This window comes from Macaca nemestrina, chromosome 6 (assembly GCF_043159975.1).
Source record: "Macaca nemestrina isolate mMacNem1 chromosome 6, mMacNem.hap1, whole genome shotgun sequence".
Lineage (NCBI taxonomy): Eukaryota > Metazoa > Chordata > Mammalia > Primates > Cercopithecidae > Macaca > Macaca nemestrina.
Genome location: NC_092130.1, coordinates 25369755 through 25384275, shown reverse-complemented (window position 1 = coordinate 25384275; position 14521 = coordinate 25369755). Strand labels below are relative to the sequence as shown.

At 41.7% G+C, this 14521-nt stretch overlaps 1 protein-coding gene across 2 annotated transcripts; it reads left to right on the top strand.

Moving 5' to 3' along the window:
* Positions 1-8978: 8978 nt before the first annotated feature.
* On the top strand, positions 8979-14223 carry LOC105482389 (kinesin family member 4B). 2 transcript variants are annotated; one of them, XM_011742439.2, is made up of 2 exons: positions 8979-9115; positions 9287-14223. In XM_011742439.2, exons 1-2 carry the CDS (start codon positions 9104-9106, stop codon positions 12806-12808), a joined length of 3534 nt encoding a protein of 1177 aa, XP_011740741.2. In that variant the 5' UTR covers positions 8979-9103; the 3' UTR covers positions 12809-14223. The 2 variants fall into 2 exon arrangements, with proteins under 2 accessions (XP_011740741.2, XP_011740740.2); XM_011742438.3 differs by having other exon boundaries at positions 8979-14222.
* Positions 14224-14521: the final 298 nt, after the last annotated feature.

Below are 14521 nucleotides of genomic sequence, written 5' to 3'. Positions count from 1 at the left end.
AGGAAAGCTGCAGTCACCACAGCTCAGAGCTCAAAAATGCCTGTCTCAGGCTTTTCAAAGCAAATTGATAAGAATCAAGTAGAGGTAGCTGCAGTGATGTGAAAGCTGTGTTTTGTGGGGGTTGAATTCTAACTTTCTTCCCTACTGAGACTCTCTATACACATGGTTTGGTGTGAGTAACACCCCTGTTTGGGCGTTTGGATGCCTATGAAACTATCTTGGGGTCAGGTCAGTGTGTGTGTGTGTGCATGTGTGAGAGTTTACATTGCAATAGAATATTCCAGAAAAGAGCCATCTGCTCAGATATTTTAAGCATCCCACTGCCCCCAGAACTGATGTGATTGAACATTATACACATACATCTTGAATAGTGAAATTGCACCCAGGCACATATAAATGACAGTAGCAGAGCATTCTTTTTTTTTTTTTTTTCAACATCCTTTCTTGAGGAAAACTCTTTTTTTAGTTTTTTAAATTATACTTTAAGTTCTGGGATACATGTGCAGGACGTGCAGGTTTGTTGCATAGGTAAACACGTGCCATGGTGTTTTGCTGTACCTACATTAGGTATTTCTCCTAATGCTATCCCTCCCCTAGCCCCCACCCCCTGACAGGTCCTGGTGTATGATGTTCCCCTTCCTGTGTCCATGTGTTCTCACTGTGAGAACATGTGTTGTTTGGTTTTCTGTTCCTGTGTTAGTTTTCTGAGAATGGTGGTTTCCAGCTTCATCCATGTCCCTGCAAAGGACAGGAACTCACCCTTTTTTGTGGCTGCATAGTATTCCATGGCGTATATGTGCCACATTTTCTTTTCTTTTCTTTTTTTTTGAGATGGAGTTTCGCTCTTGTTGCCCAGGCTAGAGTGTAATGGTATGATCTTGGCTCACTGCAACCTCTGTCTCCCAGGTTCAAGTGATTCTCCTTCCTCAGCCTCCTGAGTAGCTGGGATTACAGGCATGTGCCACCATGCCTGGCTAATTTTTTGTATTTTTAGTAGAGACGGGGTTTCTTCATGCTGGTCAGGCTGGTCTCGAACTCCCAACCTCAGGTGATCTTCCCGCCTCGGCCTCCCAAAGTGCTGGGATTACAGTTGTGAGCCACTGTGCCCGGCCAGTGTGCCACATTTTCTTTATCCAGTCTATCATTGATGGGCACTTTGGTTTGATTCCAAGTCTTTGCTATTGTGAATATTGCTGAAATAAACATACATGTGCATGTGTCATTATAGTAGAATGATTTATAATCCTTTGCGTATATACCATTAATGGAATTGCTGGGTCAAATGGTATTTCTGGTTCTAGATTAACAATTATCCATCCACTCAACAGATACTGAGCATTTACTATGAGCAAGTTGCTGAGATAAACAAACATGCTCTCAAGTGGGTATCTGTTTCTATTGGTTGGACTCTTGGTCTCTGTCTGTCTCTCAATTTCTCTGTGTCTTTTTCCCATGTACTCCCCTGCCCCCTTCACTTAGGAATTTGCCTCATTGGAATCAAGTTCCATTCAACTAGTGGGGCTTCCAAAATTGAGGCTTGGGGCATATCAAATGGAACAGCTAATGGTGACTTTTTTTTTTTTTTCAAGACAGGTTATCAATTATGAATGGCCAGGCAATTGCAGATCAAATGAGTCCCATTTCCCCAAATGATGTAGTAGATTTTAGAATGGGATGAAATGAAATGGAGCTAAAAGGCATTTTTAAAAAGAAGGCTGAGGGATTTGGAGTTGGAGGTATGAAGTTCAGGATCAAGGAGACTTCTTACTTTGATTTCAGAGTCTTGGACAGCTTGTGCACAAACTGGAGGGCCGGCAGCTGGAATGACCAGGACGCCTAGGTGCTGGGAAGGTTAGCAGGCTGGTGGTTGCGGGCTGCTGCAGTCTAAAGAGTGATACTGACTTCACATCAGCAGCGAGACTGCTTGCTTTCTCTGCCTCAGCTCCTGTTGCAATTTCTATGCCATCTATGTGGCCTGGACCTTGTGATTTTCAGAGATGAGAGTGCTGCTGGGAAGCTCCCCTGGACACATGCTAGAAGGAAGAGTTATCCTTGCTGCTTTCCTGGGTTTACTCATCCAGGAGGATTGTGGCAGCTGTTGTGATTATTCTTTCCATCTCTGTCTCTGTTCTCTCTCTCTATATATTTATATATCTCTCTGTCTCTGTCTTTCTGTTTCACTCTGTCTCTCTCTCATACAACCCCCCATCACCTGCTGCAGTAGCTTCACTTCCCAGCACCTAGAAACCCACACATTCTCAGCTATAGAAACAAGGAGGAAATCCCATGGAAGCACATTGGGCCAATTCGTGAGGGAAATTGATGACTATAAATTTTATGAATTCAAAAAGTTACTGAATAATACATGTTCAACACAGAAAAATTAGAAAATATAGGTAAACAAAAAAGCAAATGAAAATCACTGAGTGTATAAGGAATTTTTAAATTAAATACTAGTTTAAAAATATCAGAAGAGAAATTTATGAATGAAAACCAAATATTCAAATGCTTCAGAAGGGCATGAAATAAAGAGTGAGATCCTCTGTTGCTGGACCCCCAAATCCCCTTCCCTTGAGACAAAAAATTCCAGAAATTTACTCTACCTGCAGAAATGTATGTCTCTATGTATACGATCTTAAAAGAAAACCACAAATGGGAGCATAATATACATATTGTTCTGTGCCATATTATTCTCCTTAATAAATTCCAAATACCTTACCATGATAGCACATATGGATAAATTGTGAATATGGCAAATATGCCTTAGTCATTGAGTGCCATGTTATGAGTACCATGTTAATTTGTGAATACCATGAATTATGAATACCATGTTAATTTGTGAATATCTCCGGAATACACATTGAAGCAACAAAGACAAGAAAAAAGGACACTCGGTACTACTGGAAAATGATACTTCATTATTTAGAATTTATCACATTTGTGCTATCTTTGTGGAAGGATGTGACAAATTAATTAATTGGCCTTTTCTCTAAACTGACCACTCCCATCACACAAATGCTCTGTGCACTCTGAATTGCTGCCTGTCTTTGATGTCAGCAGTGACACAATCCTCAAACCTTCATGGCATTTGGACTCGTTGTGTTCGAGGACACAGAGTAAGAGCAGAGCTGCTTCCCTGGGGCCTGGATGGTGCTGGTCTTGAAAGCAAGTGTTCAGGGAAGGGGCCATGCTTACTAGAGTTGAGCATTGATGGACAAAGGAGCCAATATATTTTTTAATAAGTAGTTTTTTTGTGACATGTGGGGTCTTCTAAAATAGGGGGCTCAGAGCAGGGCCCCTCCTGCCCAGGTCTATGGGTGGGACTCTACACTGGCATGACCGCACTGGTTGTTACAATATTGAATTATGTTCATAGAGTTGGTAATAGATGCTGCTTTTTGTCCCAAATGATCTCTCCCCATGGCTCCCCCTACCCTGGCCCTCCCCAGAAACTACCTCCCCTGCCCTCTTCATGATCCAGAAACTGAAAGGCTAATGCCGAGAACAGCAAAGGGCCTCTAGAACATGGCTCCAGAGCTGTTGCTGTGCCTATTCTTCTCGGAACAGAAGGGATGGAGGATGTCCTGATCAGGTGGTTACATATTTTTATTATTACCCCGACTTATGAGTAAATAATCAGTGAAAACTATGCCCTGATTTCTCTAAAGACAATTTTGTGTCAGAGACCACTGATGATAAAAACAGGATGGGTGCTATGAGAAAACAAAGCCCAGGTGACAAGCTGGGATGCTATAGGTCACATCCATTTCATCAGGTGGCACATTGAGAGCCACCTTGACCACTTTGGTTTCTCTGGAACAAGCATCTTTGCTGCAGGAACCCAGCAGCAAAACAAACTGGAGTCATGAGGGGTGATTATCTTGCAACCACTGCTTGCCACATTATTTCAAGAGCGATGCTTAGGATCCTGAAAACACCCTGCCTGGGGTGGATAGCACAACATTTAGAAAGACATAGAGTTGGTGCCATTCTTCCTCTTCATCCAATAGATACGTCCCTTTTCCCCTTTAAGAAATGTGGCATTTAGGGTATTTAATTTAATTGGGTGGATTGGGTAGAAGTAGAATAAGTTGCTTTTCCCTGTCCTTAATTCTGCTAGGTAACCAGGGACCAATTGGAACAAAACCAAATCTGATTTATCAAAGATAACATCTGTTAGCGTGTTTTCTTCTTTCAGCCTTTTTTCTATGCACAGAAATATAAATAAGTAGCTATACTTTTACAAAATTGGAATTATCATGTTTTATATAGTTTGTATTCTATTGTTTATACTTAACATTATATGGAAAGCAATGGCCAAATCATTAAGTATTCTTCTAGGACAGGATATTTAATGTTTATATAATGTTTTATCACAGGGCTACATCAATGTTTATTTAACACTTTTATTTTGGACATTTAGGCAATTTTCAATTTTTTATTAATATAAGTAACTGTATAATGAATAGTCACATCTTTTCACACATTCTTCCTTAGAATAAGGCATCTCAGCTTCAGAGATACTCCTTTTTAGTTCATATGCCAACTCTTCTTCTTAGTTGCCACCATTAGGTTTAATTTCTCCCACAGCTTTTTTTATGATCTCTGGACAAAGCACCTCTTGAAGTATCTCTGAACTCTCAGAAGCTTTATAGAAATAATCTGGAAGCTGAGCAGCAGTTCTAGTTCCTGTGCACGTCTGATTTACAGATTTCCTAGACATGGGGCAGATAACGGCCATTGCTGATGGCTCCATAGTTTATAGGGGTAGTGTAAGCACCTAATAGGAGATAGAATATTTTTTCCCTTTGCCTACTGCTATCCTCCTCCTCCCTCTCTCTCCTCTTCCTACTTCTCCTCCTTCTCCTTCTTCTCTCCTTCTCTCCTTCTCCCCTTCTCTCCTCCTCCTCCTTCTTCCTTCTTCCTCCTTCCTCCCTCCTCCTCCTTCTCCTCCTCCTCCCTCTTCCTCTTCCTCTTCCTCCCCTCCTCCTCCTCCTTCTTCTTCTTCCTCTTCTTCCTCTTCTTCCTCTTCTTCCTCTTCTTCTTCTTCTTCTTCTTCTTCTTCTTCTTCTTCTTCTTCTTCTTCTTCTTCTTCTTCTTCTTCTTCTTCTTCTTCTTCTTCTTCTTCTTCCTCTCTCTCTCTCTCTCTCTCTCTCTCTCTCTCTCTCGCCCCCCCCCGCCCCATCATCTTTCTTGCGCTCTCTCTGGAAAAGACAGATTGGCATAACCCGAGTCACATACTCATATCTGGATCCATAAGCCATAGGCCAGGTAAGGTGGGTTACATTAAAGAAATATAGCAACTTCTACAACCCTATGCATAATGGGAAGAAGAAGAAATTCTTAGAAAATAGTGATTGGGCAAACAAGGCAACAGGGTCCAAAATAATTGGGTTTGATAAGGCAGGGTTCTAATCTATGGTCTGCCAGAAACTTGCTGAGTCACTCAGTCTCCTTCGCTAGGACTCAATGTGCTCCTCTTTGAAATAACACAGTTGGCTGGGCATGGTGGTGCATATATGTAATCCCAGCACTTTGGGAGGTTGAGGTGGGAGGATCCCTTAAGTTCAGGAGTTTGGGATCAGCCCGGGCAACATGGTGAAAGCCCATCTCTGCCAAAAACAAACAAACAAAGAAAAATTAGCCAGGCGTGGTGACATGCACCTGGGAGGCTGAGGTGGGATGGATGATCACCTGAGCCTGGGAGGTCAAGGTTGCAGTGAGTCATGCTTATGCCACTGCACTCCAGCCTAAGTGACAAAGTAAGACCCAATCTCAAAAAAAAAAAAAAAAAAAAAAAAAAAGACACACAGTTGGCCTGATTGATTCCCAGATTCCCTCTAGGTTCCTCAGTTTGTTAGTGGTAAAGCTGAGGTTCCAAACTAGGGCTTCCGTCTCATGACATATCTCCTCCAGCTAGCAGCCTTCTCGAGTCCGTGCTGTTCTTTGTGATGAGTTCCCTGGCTTCCACCTCTGCTCCACCAGGCCAGAATGAAGACATTGACCTTTGCAGTTAACTTCCAAGAAAGATGTGTGTGTTTCTTGCTTTATGCTGTAGGTGAAATATGAGTAAATGAGATTTGGGGTAATTTTTCCCTGCTGACTCTGTAATTGCATTGTGATTCCAGAACTCTTTTTCCTTTACAGAATGTGAGATATTGGAAAGCCCTTAGAAGTCATTTAGTCTAGGAGTTATTAATCTGGATTCTGTGACCCTCTGAGATCTGGGAACACACTGAAATTAGAGGAAGAATGTATGTATGTACATTTTTGAATTGATAGAGGAGATCAATTTTTAAAGCCAGCTTATTTTTAACTGAGATACAATTAAGATCTTAAAATGTACAGATTAAATATTCAATTTGATAAGTTTCCACAAATATATAACTTGAGAATCCATCATCCAAAACAGGACCTAAAACATTTTCATCACACCCAAAGACACAACCCTTGTGTCACTTTCTAGTCAATCCTCCCCTGCCCCCTATTCCCCCAGCAACCACTTTCTGACTTCTATTTAATATGACCATAGTTTATTTTTTTATTGTTTTAGAATTTCATGTGAATGGAATTGTACAATTTTTGCTTTTTTGTCTTGCATCTTTTGCTCAACATATTTTTTTGTAAAAAGACTTACATTTTTTAGATCAGTTTTAGATTCATAGCAAAATTAAGAGGAAAGTACAGAGATTTCCCACACACCTCCTTCCCCTAGACATGTTATCAACATCCAGCACCAGAATGGTACATTTGTTATAATTAATGAACCTACATTGACACATTGTTATCATTCAAAGCCAATAGTTTACATTAGGGTTCACTCTTAGTGTTGTACATCCTTGCCAGCATTTGATGCTGTCAGTGTTCCAGATTTTGGCTATTCTAGTAGGTGTGTAGTAGTATCTTAATTTACATTTTCCTGACCGAATATCATGTGGAACGTCTTTTCATGTGCTTATTTACCATGTTTATATTTTCTTTTGTGAGGTCTCTGTCGAAGCCTTTGGTCCATTTTAAAATCAGGTCATTTGGACAAATGTGTAATGACATAGATTCACCATTATAGTATAATACCAGGTAGTTTCACTGCCCTAAAAATCCTGTGTGCTCTGCCTGTTCATCCATCCCTCCCCTGTAATCCTTAGCAACCACTAATCTTTTTACTTCCTCCAGAGTCTTGCCTTTTCCAGAATGTCGTATAGCTGGAATCACACAGTGTGTAGCCTTCTCAGTTTGGCTTCTTTCACTGAGTCATAGACATTGAGGTTTCCTCTTTGTCTTTTTATGGCTTGAGTGGCTCATTTCTTTTTAGTGCTGAATAATATTCCATTGTCTGGATGTACTGAAGTTTGTCTATTTACCTACTGAAGGACATCTTCCTTGCTTCCAAGTTTTGGCAATTACGAATAAAGCTGCTGTAAACATCCACATGCAGGTTTTTGTGGGGTCCTAACTCCCTTGGATAAATACTAAGGAGTGTGATAGCTGGATCAGATGGTAAGAATATGTTATGTTGCGTAAGAAACCACCAAACTGCCTTCCCAAGTGGCTATACCATTTTGCATTCCCATCAGCAATAAATGAGATTACTGCTGCTCCATATCCTTGCCAGCATTTGGTGTTATCAGTGTTCCAGATTTTGGCCATTCTAGTAGGTGTGTAGTAGTATCTTATTGTTTTAATTTACTTTTTCCTGACCAAATATGATGTGGAGCATCTTTTCATGTGCTTATTGGCCATGTTTATATTTTATTTTGTGAGGTGTCTATTAAAGCCTTTGGCCCATTTTAAAATCAGATAGTTCGTTTACTTATTGTTGCATTTTAAGAGTTATTTGTATATTTTGGATAACATTCCTTTATCAGATGTGTCTTTTGCAAATATTTTCTCGCAGTCTATGACTTGTCTTATTCTCTTGACAGTTTTGTTTGAAGAGCAGAAGTTTTCAATTTTAGTGAAACTTATTAATGATTTCTTTCATGGATTGTGCCATTGGTGTTATATCGAAAAAGTCATCTCATACCTAAGTTCATCTAGGTTTTCTCCTATGTTATCTTCTAGGACTTTAATAGTTTTGCATTTTATAGTTAGGACTATGATCCATTTTGAGTGAATTTTTGTGAAGGCTGTAAGGTCTGAGTCTAAATTTTTTTTTTTTTTGCATGCAGAAGTGCAGTTGTTCCAGCACCATTTGTTCCATTTGTTGAAAAAACTATATTTGCTTCATTGTGTTGCCTTTGCTTCTTTGTCAAAGATCAATTAACTATATTATGTGGGTCTAGTCACTGTATCTATATGATCTCTCTATTCTAATACATTGGTCTACTTGTCTATTCTTTTGCCAATACCACATTGTCTTGATTACTGTGGTTTTATAGTAAGTCTTGAAGTTGGGTAGTGTCAGTCTTATGACTTTGTTCTCCTTCAATATTATGTTTGCCATTGTATTATTATTATTATTATTTTTGCCTCTCTATATAAACTTTAGAGTCAGTTTGTCAATATCTACAAAATAACTTGCTGGGATTTTGACTTGAATTGCATTGAATGGATAGATCAGTTTGGGAAGAACTGACATCTTTAAGATATTCAGCCTTCCTATCCATGAACATAAAATATCTCTCCATTTATTTAGTTCCCCTTTGATCTTGTTCATCAGAGTTTTGTAGTTTTCATCATGTAGATCTTATACATATTTTGTTAGGTTTATACCTATGTCATTTGTTAAGGTCTAAAGTAAGTGGTATTGTGCTTTCAATTTTGAATATCACTTATTCACTATTGGTACATAGGAAACCAATTTACTTTTGTATATTAACCTTGTATCCTGCAAGTTTATACTATACTCACTTATTAGTTCCAGGACATTTTTCTGTTGTTGGTTAAAAAAAAATTTCTGGACTTACCCTCCCCTTCCCACCGTGCCGGCCTGCGCGCGCACATGTGCGCGCTCCGCCCTTGGGCCTTCCGCACTGCAATTGGTTGGCGTCTCTGGGAGGGATTTGAAACTTGGCCGTTAAAGCTCCGGCGGAGACAGGGCGGCGGGAGAGCCCGGGTGAACGGGGAAGGGACATTTAGTTTGAGACGGTGCTGAGATAGGATCATGAAGGAAGAGGTGAAGGGAATTCCTGTAAGAGTGGCACTGCGTTGTCGCCCTCTGGTCCCCAAAGAGATTAGCGAGGGCTGCCAGATGTGCCTTTCCTTCGTGCCCAGGGAGCCTCAGGTGGTGGTTGGTACTGATAAATCCTTCACCTACGATTTTGTGTTTGACCCCTCTACTGAACAGGAAGAAGTCTTCAATACAGCAGTAGCGCCGCTCATAAAAGGTGTATTTAAAGGATATAATGCAACGGTCCTGGCCTATGGGCAGACTGGCTCTGGAAAAACCTATTCAATGGGAGGTGCATACACCGCAGAGCAGGAGAATGAAGCAACAGTTGGCATTATTCCTAGGGTAATACAACTGCTCTTCAAAGAAATTGATAAAAAGAGTGACTTTGAGTTTACTCTGAAAGTGTCTTACTTAGAGATTTACAATGAAGAAATTTTGGATCTTCTATGCCTATCTCGTGAGAAAGCTCAAATAAATATACGGGAGGATCCTAAGGAAGGTATAAAGATTGTGGGACTCACTGAGAAGACTGTTTTAGTTGCCTTGGATACTGTTTCCTGTTTGGAGCAGGGCAACAACTCTAGGACTGTGGCCTCCACAGCTATGAACTCCCAGTCATCCCGATCTCATGCCATCTTTACTATCTCCCTAGAGCAAAGAAAGAAAAGTGACAAGAATAGCAGCTTTCGCTCCAAGCTGCATCTCGTAGACCTCGCTGGATCAGAAAGACAGAAGAAAACCAAGGCTGAAGGGGATCGTCTAAAAGAGGGTATTAATATTAACCGAGGTCTCCTATGCTTGGGAAATGTAATCAGTGCTCTTGGAGATGACAAAAAGGGTGGCTTTGTGCCCTATAGAGATTCCAAGTTAACTCGACTGCTTCAAGATTCTCTAGGAGGTAATAGCCACACTCTTATGATAGCCTGTGTGAGTCCTGCTGACTCCAATCTAGAGGAAACATTAAGTACCCTTCGTTATGCTGACAGAGCAAGAAAAATCAAGAACAAACCTATTGTTAATATTGATCCCCACACAGCTGAACTTAATCATCTAAAGCAACAGGTACAACGGCTACAAGTCTTGTTGCTACAAGCCCATGGAGGTACCCTGCCTGGATCTATAAATGCAGAACCATCAGAGAATCTACAATCCCTGATGGAGAAGAATCAGTCACTGGTAGAGGAAAATGAAAAATTAAGTCATGGTCTGAGGGAGGCAGCTGGTCAGACAGCCCAGATGTTGGAGAGGATCATTTTGACAGAGCAAGTGAATGAAAAACTGAACGCCAAGCTAGAAGAGCTCAGGCAGCATGCGGCCTGCAAACTGGATCTTCAAAAGCTAGTGGAGACTTTGGAAGACCAGGAATTGAAAGAAAATGTAGAGATAATTTGTAACCTGCAGCAACTGATTACCCAGTTATCAGATGAAACGGTTGCTTGCATGGCTGCAGCCATAGATACTGCGGTGGAACACAAAGCTCAAGTGGAAACCAGTCCAGAGATGAGTAAGTCTTCTGACGCATTTACCACTCAGCATGCTCTCCATCAAGCTCAGATGTCTAAGGAGGTGACTGAGTTGAATAACGCCCTTGCACTGAAAGAGGCCCTAGTTAGGAAGATGACTCAGAACAACAGCCAACTACAGCCCATTCAGTTTCAATACCAGGATAACATAAAAAATCTAGAATTAGAAGTCATCAATCTGCAAAAGGAAAAGGAAGAATTGGTTCTCGAACTTCAGACAGCAAAGAAGGATGTCAACCAAGCCAAGTTGAGTGAGCGCCGCCGCAAACGTCTCCAGGAGCTGGAGGGTCAAATAGCTGATCTGAAGAAGCAGCTGAATGAGCAGTCCAAACTTCTGAAACTAAAGGAATCCACAGAATGTACTGTCTCCAAGCTGAACCAGGAGATACGGATGATGAAAAACCAGCGGGTGCAGTTAATGCATCAAATGAAAGCGGATGCTGAGAAGTTTAGACAGTGGAAGCAGAAAAAAGACAAAGAAGTAATACAGTTAAAAGAACGAGACCGTAAGAGGCAATATGAGCTGCTCAAACTTGAAAGAAACTTCCAGAAACAATCCAGTGTGCTCAGACGTAAAACAGAGGAGGCAGCAGCTGCCAACAAGCGTCTCAAGGATGCTCTCCAGAAACAACGAGAGGTCACAGATAAGCGGAAAGAGACTCAGAGCCATGGAATGGAAGGCACTGCAGCTCGAGTGAGGAATTGGCTTGGAAATGAAATTGAGGTTATGGTTAGTACTGAGGAAGCCAAACGCCATCTGAATGACCTCCTTGAAGATAGAAAGATCCTGGCTCAGGATGTGGTTCAACTCAAAGAAAAAAAGGAATCTCAGGAGAATCCACCTCCTAAACTCCGGAAGCGTACATTCTCCCTTACTGAGGTGAATGGTCAAGTTTTGGAGTCAGAAAATTGTATTACAAAGCAGATTGAAAGCCTAGAGACTGAAATGGAACTCAGGAGTGCTCAGATTGCTGACCTACAGCAGAAGCTGCTGGATGCAGAAAGTGAAGACAGGCCAAAACAATGCTGGGAGAATATTGCCACCATTCTGGAAGCCAAGTGTGCCCTGAAATATTTGATTGGAGAGCTGGTCTCCTCTAAAATACATGTCACCAAACTTGAAAACAGCCTGAGACAGAGCAAGGCCAGCTGTGCTGACATGCAGAAGATGCTGTTTGAGGAACAAAATCATTTTTCTGAGATAGAGACAGAGTTACAAGCTGAGCTGATCAGAATGGAGCAACAGCACCAAGAGAAGGTGCTATACCTTCTCAGCCAGCTGCAGCAAAGCCAAATAGCAGAGAAGCAGTTAGAGGAGTCAGTCAGTGAAAAGGAACAGCAGCTGCTGAGCACACTGCAGTGTCAGGATGAAGAACTTGAGAAGATGCGAGAAATGTGTGAGCAAAATCAGCAGCTTCTCCAAGAGAATGAAATCATCAAGCAGAAACTGACCCTCCTTCAGGTAACCGGCAGACAGAAACATCTTCCTAATGATACCCTTCTATCTCCAAACTCTTCTTTTGAATATATCCCACCTAAGCCAAAACCTTCTCGTGTTAAAGAAAAGTTCCTGGAGCAAAGCATGGACATCGAGGATCTAAAATATTGTTCAGAGCATTCTGTGAATGATCATGAGGATGGTGATGGTGATGGTGACAGTGATGAGGGGGATGATGAGGAATGGAAGCCAACAAAATTAGTTAAGGTGTCCAGGAAGAACATCCAGGGGTGTTCCTGCAAGGGCTGGTGTGGAAACAAACAGTGTGGGTGCAGGAAGCAAAAGTCAGACTGTGGTGTGGACTGTAGCTGTGACCCCACAAAGTGTCGGAACCGCCAGCAAGGCAAGGATGGCTTGGGCAATGTTGAATGGACCCAGGATTCTGAAGGCTCCTTCAAACTGGAGGATCCTACCGAGGTGACCCCAGGATTGAGCTTCTTTAACCCTGTCTGTGCCACCCCCAATAGCAAGATCCTGAAAGAGATGTGTGACATGGAGGAGGTGCTGTCAAAGAAGACTGCTCCAGCTCCCTCCTCTTTTGACCTCCCAGAATTGAAACATGGAGCAACAGAACACCAACAAAATAAGGCTCCAGGGAAGAAAAAGAAACGAGCTCTGGCCAGCAACACCAGCTTCTTCTCTGGCTGCTCCCCTATCAAAGAAGAAGCCCACTGAAGTTGGAGTCATCATCTCTACCTCCAGTCTGGCTTGGGAGATGCTTTCAGGTTGCAGCCAGAAGGGGTTTCTTAGATGACTTCTCTGGATTTCAGGTTTCTTGCTGTTGAAAAAAGGAACAAAGCATTACTAAAAAGAAGGTAACCTTTGTTGGATGTTGTCTCTCAGCCTCCAGCCCCAGACTACTACTCTCTGTTCTCCAGAAGGGTGCTAAACCACCTACTGAAGAGAGAACCAACTGACTTTCCTAATGACTCATCAGCAGCCAGTCCTCAGTATGATCAAGTTCCTTCTTATTTGTGAGCAGTTCAGGCTCTCCTGTTGGGGATGAGGCCAAGGCTTTCTTATCTTTTGGTTGTCTCTGCTTAATGGAGGAGCCTGGCTTAGGTTGGAGGCCTGGCTGAGATCTTTCACTCCATCTCAGGAATGGGTTGTGATCTTTCCTGTCCTGACCCCCTCTGAATTGTAAGTGTTTCAATAGTTCACTTGATTGTATGCCATGTTGTTGAAGTAAATGAATTATTTTTCAATGTTAAGTAAATAAATCTTAGCCCATCTACTGTTTAAAAAAAGTGTCTCATAGACTATCATGCCATCTGTGAACAAAGATAATTTTGTTTCGTTGTTTTCGAGACAGAGTCTCCCTCTGTTGCCCAGGCTGGAGTGCAGTAGTGTGATCTTGGCTCACTGCAACTTTTGCCTCCACAGTTCAAGTGATTCTTGTGCCTCAACTTCCCAAGTAGCTGGGATTACAGGCTCATGCCACCACGCCCAGCTAATTTTTTGTATTTTTAGTAGAGATGAGGTTTCATCATATTGGCCAGGCTGGCCTTGAACTCCTGACCTCAACTGATCTGCTCGCCTTGGCCTCCCAAAGTGCTGGGACTACAGGCATGAGTCACTGCGCCTGGCCATAAACAAAGACAGTTTGATTTCTTCCTTCCCAATGTGTGTACTTATTTCCTTTTCTTGTCTTATGAACTAATATTTTCAGTACAATGTTGAAAAGAAGTGGAGAGAGAGGACATCCTTGACTTGTTCTGTATTGTAGTGGGAAAACTTCCAATTTCTCACCATTAAATATGATGTTAGCGGTAGGTTTCTTGTAGATATGCTTTATCAAGATAAGTTCAACTTTGTTCCTAGTTTACTGAGAGTTTTCATCATAAATGGGTATTGGATTTGTCAAATGCTTTTTGTGCACCTATTGATATGATGGTGTTAATTTTTCTTTGTTAGCCTGCTGAGGTGATAGATGACATCGATTTTTGAATGTTGAATCAGACTTGCATACCTGGGATAAATTCTACTAGGTTATGGTATATAATTCTTCATTTTCTTTTCTTATAATGTCTTTGGTTTTGATGATATAATCACATCATGTTTTTTGAGATTCATTCATGCTGTTATGTATATTAGTAGTGTTACAGGATCTCTGCGGTATTGATTCTTCTGGCCAGAAACCTCTGTGGCCACAGCACCTTTGCCTGGGTTCTTGTCCAGCGTCCAGGAAGAATGAGGTACACAGACAAGTGAAGGGTGAAGAAGAGTTTTATTTAGTATTAGAACAGCTCAGAGTGGGTAGCTCCCTCTGTAAGCAGGTTGTTCCATCAAGTGTTCAGCTCTCAGCAGAGAGGACACCCTGGAGAGGGTGGCTCCTCTCCGCACACAAGTCATTCGGATGTCTCTGCAAGTCTCTGAAGCTCTCATCAG